Source organism: Mycteria americana, chromosome 16 (assembly GCF_035582795.1).
Source record: "Mycteria americana isolate JAX WOST 10 ecotype Jacksonville Zoo and Gardens chromosome 16, USCA_MyAme_1.0, whole genome shotgun sequence".
Lineage (NCBI taxonomy): Eukaryota > Metazoa > Chordata > Aves > Ciconiiformes > Ciconiidae > Mycteria > Mycteria americana.
The window spans coordinates 9,942,092-9,962,166 of record NC_134380.1 but is presented as its reverse complement, the minus strand read 5'-3'; the positions used below and the strand labels follow the sequence as shown (position 1 = coordinate 9,962,166).

Here is a 20,075-nt window from a genome sequence, read left to right as displayed (position 1 = left end):
CCAGATGGACCAGGAAGGGACACCTCAGTCCTAACAAGAGGCAGCAGCATTAGCTGTGCATTATGCTGTTGGCAACACCGACAAAGACCTAACCCCAGCTACCCCCCAGGTGATACACACACTTCTGGGATTTTACAAATGTGCATTTAGTCCAAAGTGCTTTCAGAGTGTTCAGTGACAGCTAAGGAGAGTAACCTTGAAGATTACCAGCAGTTCTGTCAATGACTTTAAAAGCCATGGAACTCCATTTGGCTAAATGAGCTAGTTGAATCCTACATGCTTTATTCACATTAGACTTCTTATTTTGTTCATTCTGGAATGCCACTTGTCTTCCTGAAAAAGCTTTTGCTTCTCGGGAACTGTTTTCAGTTTGCCTGCATGAAGCAGTGGTCCTCTCAGAAATTCAGCTGTCAGTAGGTTTTGCAGGAACTCAGCTCTGGCCCCTTCACCCCACATAGGCAACAGGGACCTCCCTACAGCCAGAAAGATGTGCCAAATAAGGGCAGAAACATTGCCTGTATGCTGGCAAGGAAACTCATACAACCTCTTTTTTCCTCAGGCTCCCTGGCAAGAAAAGATGATCCTTTCCATGACACAGTCCTGTTCGCTGGCTCTTTAATAGAGCAATAAAGTGACCACATGATTTATTAGCTGGTATAAACACAGTTGAAAACATTCACTTCCAAAACCATTCCCATGGTCACACCACCTCCAGGACTGACAACCCTTTGGCCTGGGCAAGACTAAAAGAAGATGCAGTGCCAGTGAGACAATGTTCTTCTGGGAGACCTCCCGAAGTGTCAGGTCCTCAAATACAAAGCCTATTTCCTGTAGTTTAGTACCTAGTCTAAAGAGAAAGATTTTCAAGCATGAGATCAGTAACATTCTTGCCGTCTGAGCATTCCTTACTCAATCAGATCTTCCTAAAGAAAGCTCACTTAACAGAATGAAATGGCATCGTCTGTTCTCATATAATTTTTGGATCAATGTAGGAAAATGAGGTCCATGGGAAGGGCTTATCCCCAACCTCAGAGCTTCCTTGGTGCATTCCTTCCTAGGAATATCCTGGGACTATTTAAAGCTGCTTAAGAAATCCACCTCACTCCCACAGGGATGGTTACCACCTTTAGCATACACTGGAATTGCTTTAATGCAGTATGGCTACATCAGAGCACAGCATGCAGAAACACAGACCAAAGTATCAGTTGCTGATTTCCAGGAAAGCCTGGGTAGCTATATGCTCCTTGGTAAATTCCTGTGCTAAACACTATAGAAGCTATTGCAGTCATAGCCAAAATTGTCACTTTTCTGAACAGGCTTTATCTCCTGTTTGTATGACTTATAGTTAAAGATCCATTTCTTTCTAGACTATAGAGCCAGAAAGCAGGGTAAAGAGGGTTTGAGGTACTGATTTCAAATGTATGCAAAAGCATTTCTTTGTCAGTGATGGAGTAAAATGACACCGTCTTCTTTTGTAGCTCCAGGAAAACTCCAACCTTCAATGGTTTATCCTTGTGTAACAATGTTTCTTGATCCCTATGCCATGCTGACAGCTGCTTTTTGGGACCTAGCCATTCTACACACCAGGAATGCTCTGTTCTTCCTAATTTGTCCCTTTTACCAATCATTTCATGAGCAACTCCAACAGCCCATCCATCACTGTCCTTGGTAATTACTTCCCAGTAGTGGCACCCAGTAGAGAAGCTCTGTGAGCACATCACTTGGCTGATGCAGAATCTGTTGGGCGATGGTTCATAACCAGTCAGGTAGCTGGAAACCATTACTTTTCTCTTCTGGGCTGTGATTGCTAAGCACTTATATACTCTTGTAAGATCAAAAGTCACATCATCTGCCCCTAGAAGAGAGAAAGAAAAATATTCTCACCTGCAGGCAACAAGAAGACAGATCACCTTAGTATTTACATGCATCCTAAATAACAGTGGATGTGCATCCCTACTCAAGAACAGAAATGAAAAGCAATGATCATACAATAACCCTTAATCAAAGTTCAATCCTGCAAATCAGCAAGAATCCTCAACCAAACACTAACAACTGTATCCTGAGCATACCGAAACATTTAACAGGCACAATTGCATAAACATCCATGACAGACTCATGCACTCCAGTGGGAACGTGAAGGTACTTGGCACCCTACAGGATGGATCTTACTCCTAACCACAATCTCATAAAAAAATTACCCTTTTGCCAATAATAAATGGGATGCTTACCTTAACAAACCTACGTACTCATCTCTTCACTGGGACATGTTCTTGCATATTTTATCAGCAAAAACATTTGGTTTGTGTTTTAAGCTACAGCTGTAGTACTGTGTGTTGACTGCAAAAGTATTTCTGTAAAAATGATGCAGAATTCAGATGACAAATGGAGTCATTACGGCTTAACACAGTAAAGATCAGTAAGCTGTGATAACTGCCCATACACCAACTCAGACTCTGCAGCCAGCACAAGCTACAGCACAGCTTATAGACCTCCATGAAACAGGTTTCTTATCCTTTTTATCTTGCATATGCAGTCAGGTATAGTATTGCATTATGCTGCAGTAACTGATTAATTCATGGTAACTTCATTGTGTTTCTATGCTTCAGGTAATCAGCCAGATCTCCTGCTGATGTTTATAAGTACCGTTTTCTTCAGCAAATCCACAGTCTCATAGTCACTTGAATATTGTTATTGAAGAGTCAGGCTGGCTTGCATACTTACACTGAGAAAACTGGCTTGAAGTCATCGGTTCTGGATTTTCATCTGCAGACTCTGGAGATAATGAGCAGACATTTGTCTCCTGATATAAGTCTGGAGGTTGCACTAAATACGAAAAAATTAAAGTGTTAAGGCACTTCTTCAAAATGTAAATAGGAAGTATTTATGCTTCTAAAGGAAAACATACAGAAAATAAACCTAGCTAGTGGTTAAAGTACAAAACAGAGAGTTGCTTTTTGATTGTGTAAATTATCAAAGGATGCGTAGGCAAACATTTGCTGGATCGATGGGCCGAGGTCAATTGTATGGGGTTCAACAAGGCTAAGTGCAAGGTCCTGCACTTGGGCCACAGCAACCCCATGCAACGCTACAGGCTTGGGGAAGAGTGGCTGGAAAGCTGCCAGGCAGTAAAGGACCTGGGGGTGTTGGTTGACAGCTGCCTGAATATGAGCCAGCAGTGTGCCCAGGTGGCCAAGAAAGCCAATGGCATCCTGGCTTGTATCAGCAATAGCGTGGCCAGCAGGACTAGGGAAGTGATCATGCCCCTGTACTCAGCACTGGTGAGGCCGCACCTCGAATACTGTGTTCAGTTTTGGGCCCCTCACTACAAGAGAGACATTGAGGGGCTGGAGCGTGTCCAGAGAAGGGCAACGAAGCTGGTGAAGGGTCTGGAGCAGAAGTCTTATGAGGAGCGGCTGAGGGAGCTGGGATTGTTTAGCCTGGAGAAAAGGAGGCTGAGGGGAGACCTCATCGCTCTCTACAGCTACCTGAAAGGAGGCTGTAGAGAGGTGGGGTCGGTCTCTTCTCCCAGGTAACAAGTGACAGGACAAGAGGAAATGGCCTCAAGTTGCGCCAGGGGAGGTTCAGAGTGGATATTAGGAAATTTTACTTCACTGAAAGGGTTATCAAGCATTGGAACAGGCTGCCCAGGGCAGTGGTTGAGTTGCCTTCCCTGGAAGTATTTAAAAGACGTTTGGATGAGGTGCTTATGGACATGGTGTAGTGGTGGTCTTGGTGGTGTTAGGTTTATGGTTGGACTCGATGATCTTAAAGGTCTTTTCCAACCTATATGATTCTGTGATTCTGTGATTTTTATCCAAAATTAACAAAACACTGTATGCTGCTGCCCTAAGTGTGGTCAGAATGGAGCAGTCAGAAAAGTCAGATGGGTAAAGCAGTTGGATCTTTCTATGCAGATAAGCCAGTTTCTGTCATAAAAGTGTTTACGGTGTTCTTCATTTTTTTCTGAGTATCGTGTGTTTCTTGTGTTACTTGCACGTGCATTTCACAAGCACAAAGTAATTTTTTACTCTAACGGCTGACCAAAAAGCCTGACATTCAGCCCTACAGCTTTATGGGTTGTTTCTAATTTTCTATGACATTGTAGTGCATATTTACAAGACTCATTTGCAGATGCTTTCTGGTATAGTTACACAATACATTGGCTTCAACATGAAAGCCGTCCTTAAAAGTTCCTGCCCCACACCTCTGCCTACTGATTCCTCGGTTTTACTAGTAAAAATGATTGTGGAGCAAAGCTGTAAACTCAGCTGCTGAAATGATCAAGGTAAGAAAAACCCTGAGGTAAAAATATGAGTAAGTATCTGGGTTTTTTGAGAACCAGTGCTTGAAAAAGGCAGGTAGTATTGGAAAGGGTGGGAAGGGGAGGATTGCCCCTCAGTGGCAGTGCGGCTTTAGGTCAGTCTTAAGTTGCTCTCAAAAACACTCAGTGGTCTTTCTACAGGAGAGAGCCGGTGCTGGAAGGAGGAGAACTCCATAGCAAAGGCCATACCAGATCTAAAGCTTTGCTTAGACACAGCTTTTGGTGGGAGGTAATTTTATGTCTGCTCTTAGCATAGACTTTACTGTTACATTACTCTATATTTAGAAAAAAATATTTAAATGGATTATGTTTCATTCTCCATTACTGATCTGCATGTCAGTCAGTTCTTTTCTTTTGGGCTCCCATGAAAGAAGTATAAAGTAATCATGTTGTCTCCAAAACTGCAAGGGGTTTTATAATAACCACACACATGTACAGCTGTTTTCTCTGAAGTTTTTGGTTTGTTTTCCAAAGTTGCAGACCTACCTGCTTGTAAGAATGGTTCTTTCACACAAATCTTTAGTGTGAGGTCAAAGCAGTGTCAAATTACAGCAGTCCAAGCCCCCCATGCAAAGGACTGAGTTGAGGGGGGTCACATGCAAGGCCCCGCTAGATCCACTCCCTCTAAAAAAGATATTTCAAAATAAGGAAAACTCACCGGGTGGGAACTGCTGAGCGTATTTCTCCAAAAGTAAAATTTCCAACTTTCTCTTAAGATCTTCTACAGCACTTTTGACAACGTTAAGCTTCTCATCAAGCATAATTTTATTCATTGTTGAAGGTGAGCCTTTGTACCTATGTCTCTCAGGTAAGTTACTCTAATAATGACATAAAAGAATCAAGGGGAAGATGTAAACAATAGCAGTTATTTCATCTAGCTATCAGATTATATTACAAAGCCAGAGTGGAAAAACAGCAGTGATCTCTCTAAAATCTTATTCTTTGTACTGAGAGCTTCCTTTGTAGGATTGTTATCTGAGAGAACTAACCTGAAATCTTACAGAAAATATGAAAGGATAGTTTATTCTTAATAAAAAATAAAATAATTTGTTTTCCCCAAGAAAACTAAGAATGGGACTAATTTTTCTTATATATATTACCATTTCCTTAAGTATACATATGTATACACAAACTTTCTCTTTTAAAAAAGAGAGCTCTTTCTTCTTGTTTTATAACACAAAACAAAAGTTTTAAAATGTGTTAGTATGAGATCTAGCATAAAATACCCATGAAAGAGTAAGCCTTATTGGCCTAAATTTAGAAATTGTGGAAATCTAATCTGAGCTTGTTCTCTTAGTCTGCCTTTATAGTCTGTGGAAAGAAACAGGCATTCTGAAGGCTTGATTAATCTCATTTGCAGGTAGGCGTCTCAAGTAGGCCAGATGACTCATGCTCTAAAAGTACCCATTTCCATTCATTGCCTCTAAGGGGACTCTGGATCAGATACAAATACATAGTTACACGAGGTGAATTCCAATGTAGGCCCCTGTGCCTTGGCCCTGGAAGTCCACTTCTACCTTCTGGCACCATCACACCCAGTGAGCCCCACTCCAAATTCCTGCTAGCTAATTTGCATCATTGGAATTGTTGTTTTCAACATCAAAACGGGCTCTGCAGAATTTAAAGTGCTTTAACTGCCTCTTTTGAGAGCCCTTGACATATTTTCCCCAAGAAAGTTGTTAGAAAGTACTTAATAACTTTGTGAGTTCTTTAATTTGCATACATATGTGTATATACATATTCTGGAAAATAAAAAGATAATAAAGGATCTTATCTTAACCTTACACTTGACTCAGGACTGGATTTAAGCAATGCAGCCCACACTTTACTCCAGCTCACTGATGTCCTTGGATGGAACCAATCTAGTTCTGAATTGCATCCCCAGCCCATGCCTTTTTTAGTACTTTTTCCCTCTGAATTTCTCAGCCCAAACTTTCCCTGGTAACAGCAATGTCTGTGGATTGGTATCATTGTCTCTAGTGAGAATAGTGCAGTGGGGACCTGAAAGCGCTCTGTACGTGTTCAGCTATCCAAGACATTTAGCTTAAGAGTTTCTACTCATATTCTGCCACTTCATTTCATCACTTACCGTTTGGGCGTTGATGTCTAAGAGCTCGTTCACTTCAACACAGAGCTGGTGAATAGTCTCTTCAGTTTTCTGTTGAGCTGCTTTTTGCTCTTGTTCAATGAACCTCAGTGTGTTTCTCTCCTGTCTTTCAACATACTCTTTCATGCAACAGAAATCTTTAGTAATCTGGCTTTTGATCTGAGACGCATATTCCTGAAAGGCAGAAAACATGGAGTTCATTGTGTTGTTAGAAAAGATGTGTGGAATATGAAAATCTACTGCCCCATCTAACGTGCTCTTTGACTGACCCCTGCAGACCAGAAACAGCTACCTTTATTCAAAGGAATAAAACGTATTTGACACTATCCTGCATTACCCGCAGTGAGATTTTGGGCATGTTAAGGATCTTGACTATTTTATGGCCAGCAGTCTTGGCTTAACAACTTGGAAGGATCAATATTTCCTCTTTACGATTTGCATTTTGCATCTAAGAGTTCCAGAAACATTCAGGCTACTCCTGGGGTAGGCAAAAAAGGCAACAATGCACAACTCCAGTGGCCTTTGTGCCAGCCAAGACAGGAGTTAGTACAGCTGGTGCCATAGTTCATTCTCATCAATAAAAACAGAGTTGTGAGAGCAACAGAAGGAAACAAGAAGGCAGATTCCTGCTCTGGGCTGGAAGGCTAAGCTGGAGTCAATCACGTCTCCAGGTGGCAGCAGGAACAGACGCTAACTGCAGGTGGTGAATGTACAATGTGTACCTTTGCTTTACTGAGATCTTTCCTCAAGAGGTTGATGGTCTCTGCAGTCATTTCTAGTTGCTTGGAGATGTCCCATATCTCTTCCTCCTTTAAAGTGACACATTGGACCATTTATCTATATAACCCTCAAAGAAAGCATGACTAGGTTAAGCAGCAGGATAATATAAAAATGCCTACATTATTGACATTAGTTAAGCACTGGACTGGTTGAGGAGGGGTCTGGAAGACACAATTAATTCTGAGTGGGAAAAGTCACAATGAAGTCAACATGCAACAGTCATCAGTTACATGTTCAAATATACTTGTGAGCTTAAGCCCTTTGCTTTGCTGCAGAGACTGAAGAAGACTTTTTAGATACATACGTGCTAAAATAATGAAGGTCAAAAGATTTTTATCATCTCCAAGTTTGGGAGTTATTTTAAGCAGAGATCTAGATAACAAACCAGTCCCATTTTGTGCAATTCAGCTGGGTGGAGCTGTGGCACTGTATAATAATGTTATGTGTCCTTTCAGAAGTCTCCAATGCTATACTGGTGCAATAAGTAACACCCAGCACAAAGAACAGTTAGTTATTACTATCACATATCAGCTGAATACATACAGCTATTAGTTTTTCTAATTCAGCTATGCAGTCCTCAATGTATCGGACACCACCAATGAACCCCAAACACTGCCTTAGCTAAACCTATCTGCTCCACGTACACGATATTGTTATGACAATGCTAATATTAGCGTGTAAAATGCAAACTATCCGGGGGGATGAGGGAAGCGAAAAGAAAGATAAAGTTAACTCCATCCTAGCCATGTCCCCATGGTCAGGAGCCTGGTGAAGTATTTAGAATTGTGGCCAGAGTTGTTCCGGGGGGTGCCGCTGGGAGGAGCCCCGGGCTGTCCCGGGGGTGCCGCCGGGAGGAGCCCCGGGCTGTCCCGGGGGTGCCGCCGGGAGGAGCCCCGGGCTGTCCGGGGGGTGCCGCCGGGAGGAGCCCCGGGCTGTCCCGGGGGTGCCGCGGGGAGGAGCCCCGGTCTGCCTGCGGCCGTTACCTTATCCCCAGGTTGCCGCTCCGCTGAGCTCCGGTCGTTGCAGGCAACAGTTCCGGAGGGTTTCGGTTCACCCTGTGTTTCCAACTCTTCTTCCTTTACCTCCTGCAGGATTAAGTTCACCAAAGCGGCCAGCTGCCGGTTGGGCCGCAGGTCCTTCAGCTCGAAGTCTGCCCGGCAGAGCGGACAGCTTGCGCGCTGCCTCCCCTTGCAGTACTGGATGATGCAGGGCCGGCAGAAGCTGTGGCTGCAGCCCGTGAGCCACACGGGGTCCGTGAAGTACTGCAGGCAGCAAGTGCAGCTCAGGTCCACGGCGCCCAGCAGCCGCTCCAGGTCGACGGCCGCAGCCATAGCCATGGCTCGGCCCGGCCCGGCGCGGGGCGGAGCTGAGCGGCGCGGCCGGCTGAGTTTCGTTTTCCCCGGGCGCCTCCTCCCGCCTCCCGCGCGGCTCCTGCCGTGTGCCGCAGCGTGGGGAGGGCGCCGGGACGGGCGAAGACGCGGGGCTGGACGGCCTTGCTCTGGTATTGCTCCGTTAGAGACGGCCGCGCTGTAGCAGGATGGGGCTACCCACAGGGCTGTGCCCCACCGCCGAGCCTGCGCCCCGGGGCAGGCGTGGGGAGCTCTGCTCCCCACTCCAGCCAGAAAGCCCGGTGCCGGCCCAGCTCTTCCTGTGCTGGTGACCTGGTCCGAGGATTTGGGTTGACTGTCGAAATGAACTGTGATGCAGACCTCTCTGTGACCTGGCCTTGACTTTTATTGACTCTCCAAAAAAGTTGCCGTTATCTGCACGATTTCATTTTCACAGGGAATTTCCCGGTTTTGTAACAAGTCATAGATTTGCTGACACGGTTGGTCTACTGACCCACCCGGGAGAGCAAGCAACACAGCACAGTGGGACTTGCAGAGCCCCATCTGTGTGAAGTTTAGGCTACTGGACGGACCGAACTCTTCTGAGGTCATCCTGGGTTACTCAGCTCATCTCAAAATAACAATTAACGTATGTCAAACCAAACGAAGACTGACGTTGTTCCTCGTACAAGTCAGAAGGTGCTTTGCTATTGATTTCAAGGACTGCAGGATTAGGTTGTTAAAAAGATTTGCTGAACCAGCATGTGAGCTAGAACAAATCAGGTTGTGTGGGGAGAGTGGGAACACAAGGAAGTTCATGGGAGCCTATAAGCAAGCAAAACTGCTGCAGATTGCTCAGAGTTGGATGGTGATGAGCTGGCTGAGACAGGCAGAATGATGATCCAACTCAAACAATTCTTCTGCACTATTGGGGGGGGGGGGGAAGAGTTAATCTCACTAATCCCTGCAAGTATTGGTACTTCCTCATTTCTGCAGAAGAGGAGAACTATTCCGGGTATCTCAGACTGGCTGGCAATTGTCAGCAAAAGGTGGAAGCCTCACCAGAAACTTAGTCTGCAAGACTTCCTCTTGATTTGCAAACTAATGCTATCTGAAAAGAAGAATTAAATATCTGAATGACTGGCTGCTTGGCAGAAGCAGATCTCAGACTTGGTCTTGAGGCAAGAAAATACCCAGTGCACTGTACCAGCCAATGCAAATCTTCACGAACTCCTGCACAGAATGGATGTAAGTGGTACCCAATCAGGAGGCGCTCACCTTCCACTTCCAGCACTGGTCCTCATTCACTGAGTGTTGTCAAGCAAGTCACTGAAGATAGCACTTTTAAAACTAGTTTCTGCCTTTCAACGCTCAGACTAATCAAGCTTATTAAGCTTCAGCTGTTTTGTAGGAGGTGAGATAGACCAGCGTACGTTCATCCTGCACTCAAGATGTGTTTGCTGGGGCACTATGTGGTGTTGCTTCGGGAAAATTTGGTCTGCACATGTTGGATTTGCCACTCAAAGAAGTCAAATAGCAGAGACTGTTGAAAGCAAGGAGCTAGGAGTATTTGTCATTAGAGTGATTCCGTCACAGTATCCTCCACAATTCAAACTTGACTTTTGTTTTTTACTGTGCCAGAAACTTAACACTGTAAATTACGTTAAACCCACTCTGTTGAAAACAACTGTGTCCCTATCTGGACAGGAGCTGCAGCCAGGTGGAGTGTAGCTGCCTGACGCTGCTCCTCCCTGAGAAGGACATCAAGTGACTCCAGCATGAATTGGTATCTTAGATCTATCCAACAGGACACCCTGCATCTTCCTGATAGGAGACAATATCTTTGCCTCTTGGTCACTGTTCCTATGTACTCATGCAACACATGACCCCGTTCACTGGCAGGATATATGCCACTGGCTGGATTGTCATGTACAGGAGTCCTTCTGACGTCAGACCAAGGCAAGAAAAGGAGGAGCTGATATAACAGCACCTGCAGGAATCCTCAAGGAAATGCATGCCAGCCTTTCTGGGGTCAGACTTTCTCCATTGACTTTGGGGGGTTTTCCATAAGGCAACACTGGATGATTCATCCCTATGTCAGGCTGGGAAGGCCTCCTCTGCTCAAAAGCAGAGAAGGGTAGGAAGAGAGAATGCACTTCAAGCAAGGTTCTGCAGGGGCACAGATAATTTCTGAATATCTGCACTCCCTCTTACTCATTTCTCTGTTGCCACCCTTCCTGTGCCTGTGGCTGTTGAAGGAAGAAGCCCTTTGTACTAGAGTCACTGCAGGGTCTTGAGCACCATCCTTGCCAACAGAAAGAGGCCACAGAGCAGTGCTGAACAGAGCCCAAGAAGTGCAGTTCACCAGAACTCAGTGCTAGTCTTAACCAGTCAAAGGCTGGGCAATGACTCCATTTAAGGCGTCTATCCACTCCCTCTGCTCCCTATCGTTCTCACATATAAACACAAACTCTCTCATTGGCGTGACCACAGTGATCGCTGGTTTCCTCTTCTTCACCCGGACTCCCTGGGGCAAGCCAGCCTGTACTTCATATCCCTCATCCATCCGTCCAATAAAAAACTGTCCCTGTGCAAATGCATCCTAGAAAGAAGGAAGCAGAAGACAGCCATTAGCCAGTGGACTGCGCAGCTCCAGCAGACACTGTTCTATCCTTTGACATGGAGCAGAAACTGGGAATGCGTGAAGGGGACACCAATTTGGTGACAGGCAGCAGGAAACACACTGGAGTTTTTTTACACTCACGGCATTCTCAGAAGAAGGAGGTAGGGACCCATCCTTACAGAGCTGGTTGGTGGGTGTTCAGAAGGAGCAAGGAAAGATATTCTCGTGGCTAGAACAGTGCTAGGAAGCAGGATATTGGGGCTGCCAAGCCTCTGTTATTGGCATATTGCTCATCTTGCCTAAGGTTACAGGCACAATGGCAAATAGGGCTGGGAGAGAGTGGGCTATAAACACTACAGGCAGTAGCAGCTACTTTTAAAAGACTTAAATCTTCCTCACAGCCACTGTAAGGGCCAGAGTTCCCAAGTAGCTCAGCTTCAAAGAGATCCATTGACAAGGGAGATGAGCTCTTGAGACTGAGCCTGCTTCAGTCTTGCACAGCCACTGGAAGAGCTGGATGAGAACAGACCCTTCCTCCCCACCCAACTTCATGAAGGGGCTTGTGGAATAGTGAAGAACACTCCTCTTACCAGTGGATTTTTAAAGTACATGAGGCTCCTTTCTTGAGAATCCAGGCAGAACCAGCGCACCTTAAAGGCCTCCTTCTGCTGCAAGGAGATGGTAGTTCTTTAAAGACCATGTCCCAAAGGGGAGTTCAGCCTATTCAAGGCAGATCCCTGGACTGCTTAAATGACTCGGAGCTTGAGTTCAGTTTCATTTATCCCCGTAACTGGTAATGGGTGAGTCCCTGCTGTGTGCAGCCCTCAGCTCCCTTCTCCCTGGGTTCAAACTAGAGATTTGCATTCAGTGACAATCCTTTGGGTAAGGCAGGGAAGTTTGATTCTACCAGTGATCAAATTACTAGGATTAAGAAAGTTGCAGCAAATGGATTAATTGAAAGCATAGCAGAGAATGATCCCTGGGCCAGTGGCGATAATGAGGAGAGTGTGCAATCAGTTTCAGCATTTTGGTTTGGGGGGTTGTCCCTAGGATTGTGGGATGCACAATGGTAGGGACAAATGGTAGTTTTTTTTAAAAATGCTAATTCCATCAACTACACTCATCTGACCATTCCCTGAGCTATTCATTACTCCATGTTGAACTGAAGGATCCTCTTCTAGGGCTCACTTCAGTTTGAGTGGAATTTAGGCCTCAGGAGAAAACCATACAATCTTTCATGCTTATAGCTGCAAGTATTCTCTGTGCAAGTACCTGCAGGAAGATGTATTGGGACACTAGCACTGAGCTGGGACAAAACCCCAGCATATTCAGTATCAGCATTACACCACTGAACTTTTTAATGGGACTTTGACTCATGGTTCACTCAGAGGACAGCAAGGCAAGAAGTAGTAATGTTCAAACAAGACCTCAGATCTTTATCTCCTCTTTCAGCAGAGCCTGAAATCTCCCTCTCCTGTTCCAAGGAGTAGTGGCCCAAATACTTTCCCACAAAAAACCAAACCAAACCATAGGCTTCACTGTGGAGAATTTGCTCAATCATACTTTGCTGCTATAAGCAGATGTGACTTACATGCTACTGACTTTAAGAGAAACAGGGAAGTAGGGGAGTCAGCATGTGATGTTCTGTTCTGGCACGAGCTGCAGTTCTAGAGCTGCAGTTAGCAGATACAGCAATCCATCTAGTGTTGCGTAACAGGACTTTGCACGTCCACTGCCAGCTAATCCATCTTGCTGACTCTTCAAGGAGGATTGTTCTTCCCAGTCTTACTTTCCACACAAAATAAAACATGATCCCAAAGAACATGACAGGCTTGAATATAATGTCTTTTATCGACCCAGGAAGCATATAGTCACTCAACAAATCGTTTACTAGTAAACATCGCAGAATTATCAAATATTCTCCATCTGGAATAATCCTGTTTGTGTACTGCCAAGTATGCACTTACTTTTGGTCCTGTTTTCTCCATATATCCTTCTTTGACATAATTTCTTGTGATCCTGGGTATAAGCTAGGAGAACACAAACACACACAAAAAAGTCTGTCTCATTCAAGCTTGCTTTTCTTTTCTGTTTCTGTCAAAGCTAATCATCAATTTTGGCTTTTGGGGCCTGGGGTTTTTTTGGCTGCTCAGTAAAGGGAAGTCTGAAATAAGAAGGAACATAAGGTTTTTGAAAGATTACACTTTATAAGGACCACACGGAGACTTTTAGGCCTTAAATGTTGACGATGTTTTTGCATGTTATCCAGTGTGGCCTTTCCTTCTACCTCTTCTGTCCATTCCCTAGACCTATATGCTGCTGTTTGAGCACCTTACTCTGGCAGAAGAAGTGAGAAAATGTTTTCCCATGCTATGTTTGCACAAGCCCTGTTCAGTTCTCACCTCAGGCTCAGGGACAGTTGGGAAGGTTGTTCGGAGATAATGGTAACGTGCTGCCCGAATAGCATTGAACCAGTCAACAATCTCCTAGGGAAAACAGCAAATACAAACATAAAGACAAGAATAACAAGAAGGAGTAAGAGTGCTGCCTCTCCAAAATGCCTTTCTCCTTCCTTGTGACCTCTTTGCAAAGATGCACTTTCTCCCTAAGGGGCAGAGAGAGTCAGTGACTTGTCCCAGACAGCTGAAAAACATTGAGCCTCCAAAAGAATTTAAAAATGCCCCTCCAGGGAGGTCCCAGACATTCTCAGCATGGACAGCCACCCAAGTCTGTGTACACAGGCTTTTTCAGTTGATTCAGTTATGGATTGTTTAAAAACCTTTGTTCCTGGAAAGACATGAGAACTATGGCAAGGGAAGAAACAGAAATCTAACAAAACCCGTAGATGTACTTCTTAAAATTATCATTGTTTGCTTGGCAATAATGCAGAACAACAATATTTTCTATGTGTGTCAAGAAGGCTTCAAAGACTATAACCACAGAATTGTATAAAACCGTTAGGCGGTTATCTTACAGAGATTTACATATGTGCCTCATTGAGGCCTTAAGACTGTTCAGCGTGTGAAGCTGAATATATGCCCCAACAGAACAGGAATAAGATGTTATAGTTATTAGTGTCAAATTCTGCAACTTTCTATATTCTACAAGTCATAGTGACTTCAAATAAAATCAGATCCTGCAGAAACAGGGTATGTCTTCCAAAATATAGATCCAACATCTCAGCAGCTTGCTTATTCCAAAATCTCTGTGGTATTCACCTTTCCACTTTCGTGATAGACAAAAAGGTTCCTTGTTTGACCATCTGTGTTGTATGTGATCTGCAGCCCGTGAGCATGTTGTATTTTCTCTGTCTGGAACATTGCATTCAGATTCTCAATGCTGATAATGGCTTTTGGACCTCTGGACTGTGAAATGAAAAGCATCACTGTATTAAAGTGCTCTCAGGAAAGGTAATGGAGGACAGATTAGCTGTACAAGAACTAGATCCCTACTGAAGAGAAAGCAGGCATCCTAAAATATCTGCATATTGGATATACCTGAAATATAAAGCCTTAATTACATGCTACATAAAATCACTTACAAAGAGTGGCTCCTTTTCCTTGACAAATGCTGGGTCGCTATTCGAGGGATGTGTCTGAATTGCAAGGGATGGGTTCTATCTCCAGCCTCATAGTTGGAGAACAATTAGCTACACTCTCCCACAGAAGGGGGAGTTGAGGATGTTGAGGATGATGCTGCAGCAGTTGATGAGAGAATATTTTGGTAATATAAGAGGTAACAGCTGCTAACAGATCTCTTCTTCATCTTGCTATTCAACCGCTAGTATCCATTTCCTTTGTTCACCAAGTAAAAGGAGGCTGCAGGGTTAAGATAAGGGATGAGGAAAAGGGCTAAATCCAAAAGAGCAACTGCCTAAGATACCACATATGTTAATAGGGAAACATCTGGGCTGCTCCAAACACAGGCTGGCCTGGCTGCAATACTAGAGACAAAGCTATTTATGCTGGTTTTTACTGGTGAAGAGCAGGGTCTGAGGATGGATGTTGACCAGCTAACTACGGCCAACTCTGGCTGAGGAACTCACTTCTTTGGTGTAGTACTTCATCACCCCTTCCCTTGCTGACAGGATAAATCGCCTCTTCTGGAACTGTCTGCTTTCCCGTCCACGCTTCCAGAGGAATCCTTCACGGCTACCTGCGGATTGGACCAAGATAAGTGTCAGAGAAGGGCAGCACAATAGCAGGACTGTTTATCTAAATGGTGATGTGGCACAGAGTTTCCAGTCTCTTCTCCATCTGAGAATTTTCACCCCATATGAAAAAAATCAGTGGAGAACTAGAGAACTGTAAGATCTGAATACACCCTTGCACTTGTCTAAGTGCCTTTTCTTAGGAGCTTCTTCTCAAAGTTAGACTCAAAGCAAGGCCTGCACATCCAACAGTTCAAATATGACAAGCCAACCTTAAAGATCTTCAAAGTTGCAAACACAACACTGTGCTGTTGGCCTTAAGGCTAACACCTTTTCCCTGACAATCCTAACTTTTACCTGCAGAACAAGGATCTTGGCAGACTCGGGTGGCAACAAATTCCTCACGCTCATATTTAGCTCTAATCCATTGCTCTCTTAAAACCCTGAAAGAGGAAAACATGGATAAAGCTGATCTGCCTCTACTCTATTTTCACCAACCAACCAAAGAGACCTGTAGAGGGAAGCAGTAGTTCAATAGCTGTAAAGGTCTGCAGCAATAAATACACCATCAACTTACAAGCAATCACAGGACTGTGGGGTGTAATAGTAGGGAGGTACTTTTGCTTCATATTTAGCTTTGGCAGAGAGATTCCCATGCTTCTTCATAAACTGAAATACAAAAGAAGTTACAGGTAGGTGTGCAACTACAAAATCAATACCATGTCACAAACATAAAATGAAACTTGTATCAAAGGGAGCACTGCACTTTTTGCTCAGTCTCGCCATAACTCTCAATGCATCTCTACATATGTTTATAAATTCCCTTTGGCACTACAGTTTGCACTTTTTAAGTGGCTCAGCCGTTTTCAGTATTTACAGTTGTGAACCAGATGGGAAGGAACACAAGATTGTGGTTGTTGATGAAAAGAACAAAAGAAAATTAGGAGAAAAGATATTTACGATCTCCTTATACCTTCATCTCCTCCTAGACATTAACTGTGATTATATTATTAACACAATTCAATTGGAAGATGAGAAGCTGAACCAATATTTAAGAAGGGTATGTTGATTAGCGAATAGAGCATACTATCTGGAAATATCTGTGGGCTTCTAAACCACAATGAGGAGTTACTGTGTGCTATAAAAAAATACACTGGAGGCTGTTAGAAACATGATCACCTATCAGTGTAATTTGATTGAGTATGTAATAAAAAACCCTCTAGAGTTACCCATGGAGTTAACTTGGCTCTGTGTGACTTTGTTCCTCTGTCCGAGGTGGATGACATAAGAATTATGAGGCAGAAGAGGCTATGATGACATGTGGAGAAAAGTAAGTGAATTACTACTTTTTCCTCTGTACCTCTATAAGATCGTTCTCCCAGAAGTCAAGGCGAAGGGATTTGACCCTGCTGATTTGAGGAAGATTGCGATGGATTCCAGAGCAATTCAAACAAATGAATATTCCAAGTTTGTAAGAAGCCCACTCTGGATCTAGATACAAACACAAAGAATAAACTAACATGGGGGAAAAGACACAGCCGCTGGCAAGGCCAAAAAAGCACATCTGATGCACAGCCCAGGCTTCACACGTAATACATCAAATTCCACTCCATTGTTTATGGCTGTCACTTCACTGTGTTCAGAGGAACAGCACGTGCTTTCCCCAATGAAGAATGCAGCCCCTGCATTTGTAGGCTCTTTCACTGACTATTTGTTTAAAAATTAATGTGACTGTGCAGGCAGCCGACCGGTGATGTAAAAGCTAAGCTAATTGTTAGTTCTGCATGGAAAGCTGCTGTTACTGAATTAACAATGGAAGGATGTTGCGGACAGTGAGCACTACTGAGAGTACAACAGAGTACAACCCCAGAGCGAGGACTTGTATCCACTGCCCATGAAAGCTCCTGCTTTTGCCTGCTGCTGCATCCCCTGAAGCGGCCTCGACAAGTCGATGCTCAGAGGTGTTCTGAGTGCTCTGGCAAGACCATTTCCTTAGATCGCCACTTTCACCATGTTGCTGTCTGCTTCTTCCTTATGACATCAAACAGAAGCTACTTGTCATCTTCTTCCAGCTGCTCGCTTCAGTGAGGGTCACTCCCACCTTGGACCAGCACAGGGTGCCAGCCTGATGCGGGCTTTCCAGCAGGCTCTTTGGTGCCTTTCTCTGCGCCAACCCCGCTGCAGAGACATTTCGCCCAGAGCTGGAAAACCACCCCACACTCTCTCCTCCTCCGGCCTTATGTGCTGTCTACAAATAACTCTGGGGAAGCTGCTGGTGCGCCGAGGCCACTTCCTGTCCCACGCTGTCCTCTCCTCGCCCCGCGGGGCTCCCGCCGCCGCTCCTGGCCCTGCCTGGCTGAGGGGAGCCGCGTCCTGACTGCCCGGAGCCCGGCAGCCGCGCAGGGCCCACCTGAACGGCCACCTCCGAAAGCGGGACCGCGGGGCGCTGCCCGCCTCGGGAAACCACCTGCTCCCGCCTCCTGCCTCTGTGGTACATGAAGTGAAAGGTGACGGGCCCCGCTTTCAGGAACTGAGTGAAACAGAGACCGGCACGCCGGGAGGCTGACCGGGAATGGACAGGCGCGCGGAGGGCGGCACAGCCCGAGGGGCCGGCAGGCCCCTCACTCACCCCCACTTTCCTGTCAGAAACGCGCCGGGCGGGCCCGGGGGGGCCGAGAGGAGTGGGGCTGCGGGCGCTGTCGGGCGGAGCGCCCTTACCTGGCTCCCCGCAGTCGGCGCAGCGGCCGTTCCCGGTCCCGGTGGCCCTCTGCAGCTCCAGCAGCAGCGTCTTGTTGCGGTCGCGGTCCATCATCGCCGGTCGGTGGTCAGCGCGGCGCGGAGCTCTGCAGGAGGCTCAGCCCCGGGAGGAAAATGAGGAACTGGAGCGCGGCTCCGGCGCTGCGGGGCGCCCGGTCCCCTCCCGCGCCGCCCCTCAGGCCGCCTCCTGGCGGCGGCTCTCCCCGAGCGGCGGCCCCGGCCCCGCGCCAAGGTCCGCGGCGGCGCCGGGCGGGGCCAGCCCGTTGACAACCCGGTCGTCCCTGTCCCCCGATACTGCCAGAGGAGAGTCAGTAACGGTCGGGCACCGCAGGAGCCCTGCACCACCGCTCGTCACGAGATAAGCCTTTCTTTCTTTGCGCAGCACTGAATCAAGCTAGGATAAGCCTCCCCCAACGAGTTAGGATTTTCTGCTCTGAAAATTCATTACTGAGGGTCCTGTTTCCAGGAGGAGGGCTCATCCAGGCACCCCCAGGTTTGCCTCAACTCCACCTCAGGTTTGACTCTAAAAAAGATAATTTTAAAAAGCCTGCTGCCTAACAGAACGGCGTCCGTTCACCAGACATCGATCAAAGCATTTGATACCCAAGAGAGGAGGGGATCTACGCTTTCCTCAGCTGCGCTCTGCCACCCTGCAAGTGCTCGACACAGTATCTGAGAAGGAGCTGTGTGACACCCAAGTGCTGCAAGGAAAAAAACCTCTCAGCATAACTCAACACAGGGAAAATAGAGCATTTCAGGATTTGCAAAGCCTAGTGAAAATGTCCCTCTTTCAAGATAAAACCAATGTCAAAAGGTCTGTGACTTAATACTCAGTTTATCTAAGGAAAGAAAAGAGAGAAAATTTTAATGTGAGGGGGAGATTTTCAAGATTAATTAAATCAGAAATAGATTAAAAGATGTTAAAATATTTTTCATTTTACTATAGTTTCAGGTTAAACTTAATTTGCATAGTAAACTGCATTACTATAGTGCACTGTAATATGCAATTCTTCTTTAGTAAAGTTTATGTATAATCTTGTAAAAACACTGTGTAGTTACTTATTTTGCAGATGACATACTACTATATTAGGGATGTGTTATCAGTTGAAAGTACTGACACATTTTTTCCATCTTTTTAGGCACTAAATAGCATTGTACCTTTTATGTTTTTAAAATAGTGTGAAGTCATGAATAAACAGCAGCAGAATATCTGAAAAGTTGAGTATTGTTCAACTACCTACATAAAATCTCTCTTTTTCAGCACTTACCCTTTAAGAACTGTGCTATACTACAATATAAACATTGATTTAATTTTCCACAGAGATCATTTTCTTGCAAGCCATACATTGAAGCTCTTTTGCTAGCTTAATCTTTGTGGTGTCCTTACAAATCCTGTCAAATATGAAAGAGAATCTGTATGACATTTGCAAAATGGTTATTTATATTCAAGACAACCTATGAACTCACCACCAAAAATCTGCATTGGCCAGTAGCCCCATGATTTTTCTCAGTGTCGTATTCGGAGGGCTGAGCTTCAGTGTCTTTCTGCAACTTGCAAGGGACATGTCCTTCCCAGCCCTTGGCTGCCAAGATACACCTTGTCCTGTTTCAGGGCTCTTACAAAGACTGAGATAGTCTCACTTGTAAAGGAATCCTTCCATGCTCCTACTTCTACTCTCCATTAGTATTAATACAGCACATGCTTGCAAGAACACGCCTAAGGCTTAACTGCTTTTTTCTGTGTTACTCATGGGATTGTAGAATAATGTCACCTTCATTTAGATTATAGAAAGCAACATTGGAATGACAGCAAAAAGAAAAAAGCTTGAAACTTGATGGAGATTTAAACAAGAACAACATGTTTGTTGTTTTTAAGTTATTGTACACCTAGTAATAACTACTGCTTAAAGAGGGTGTAGAGTCATTGTGAACTCCAGGGTTTTTTTACTTCTGGTTTCACTGAATTCTTCTGTTTAGGTAGATTGCAGGCATGGGTTTTGTCTTTTTTC

At 45.1% G+C, this 20,075-nt stretch overlaps 2 protein-coding genes across 3 annotated transcripts; both read right to left on the bottom strand.

Annotated features, from left to right (window-relative positions):
- Positions 1-1,112: 1,112 nt before the first annotated feature.
- RNF135 (ring finger protein 135) lies at positions 1,113-8,578 on the bottom strand. Of its 2 annotated transcripts, XM_075519006.1 has the most exons (6): positions 8,192-8,577; positions 7,151-7,237; positions 6,411-6,602; positions 4,980-5,139; positions 2,722-2,823; positions 1,113-1,855 (listed from the first exon to the last, which is right to left on the bottom strand). In XM_075519006.1, exons 1-6 carry the CDS (start codon positions 8,543-8,545, stop codon positions 1,320-1,322), a joined length of 1,431 nt encoding a protein of 476 aa, XP_075375121.1. In that variant the 5' UTR covers positions 8,546-8,577; the 3' UTR covers positions 1,113-1,319. The 2 variants fall into 2 exon arrangements, with proteins under 2 accessions (XP_075375121.1, XP_075375122.1); XM_075519007.1 differs by lacking the exon at positions 7,151-7,237 and having other exon boundaries at positions 8,192-8,578.
- Positions 8,579-10,596: 2,018 nt separating this feature from the next.
- ADAP2 (ArfGAP with dual PH domains 2) lies at positions 10,597-18,215 on the bottom strand. The gene is made up of 10 exons (XM_075518568.1): positions 18,028-18,215; positions 16,670-16,800; positions 15,887-15,978; positions 15,667-15,752; positions 15,205-15,314; positions 14,378-14,524; positions 13,562-13,645; positions 13,127-13,189; positions 11,750-11,827; positions 10,597-11,138 (listed from the first exon to the last, which is right to left on the bottom strand). Exons 1-10 carry the CDS (start codon positions 18,119-18,121, stop codon positions 10,920-10,922), a joined length of 1,104 nt encoding a protein of 367 aa, XP_075374683.1. The 5' UTR covers positions 18,122-18,215; the 3' UTR covers positions 10,597-10,919.
- Positions 18,216-20,075: the final 1,860 nt, after the last annotated feature.

Coding starts and splice junctions, on each gene's coding strand:
- RNF135 (XM_075519006.1), bottom strand. CDS start 8,545: ATGGCTATGGCTGCGGCCGTCGACCTGGAGCGGCTGCTGGGCGCCGTG. Junction 6,603..7,150: donor AAGATCTCAGTAAAGCAAAG/GTACACATTGTA, acceptor TCTGCCTTTCAG/GAATATGCGTCTCAGATCAA. Junction 5,140..6,410: donor TAGACATCAACGCCCAAACG/GTAAGTGATGAA, acceptor TGTCATTATTAG/AGTAACTTACCTGAGAGACA.
- ADAP2 (XM_075518568.1), bottom strand. CDS start 18,121: ATGATGGACCGCGACCGCAACAAGACGCTGCTGCTGGAGCTGCAGAGG. Junction 13,646..14,377: donor TCTATCACGAAAGTGGAAAG/GTGAATACCACA, acceptor TGTTTTCCCTAG/GAGATTGTTGACTGGTTCAA. Junction 13,190..13,561: donor CAACTGTCCCTGAGCCTGAG/GTGAGAACTGAA, acceptor GTGTTCTCCTAG/CTTATACCCAGGATCACAAG.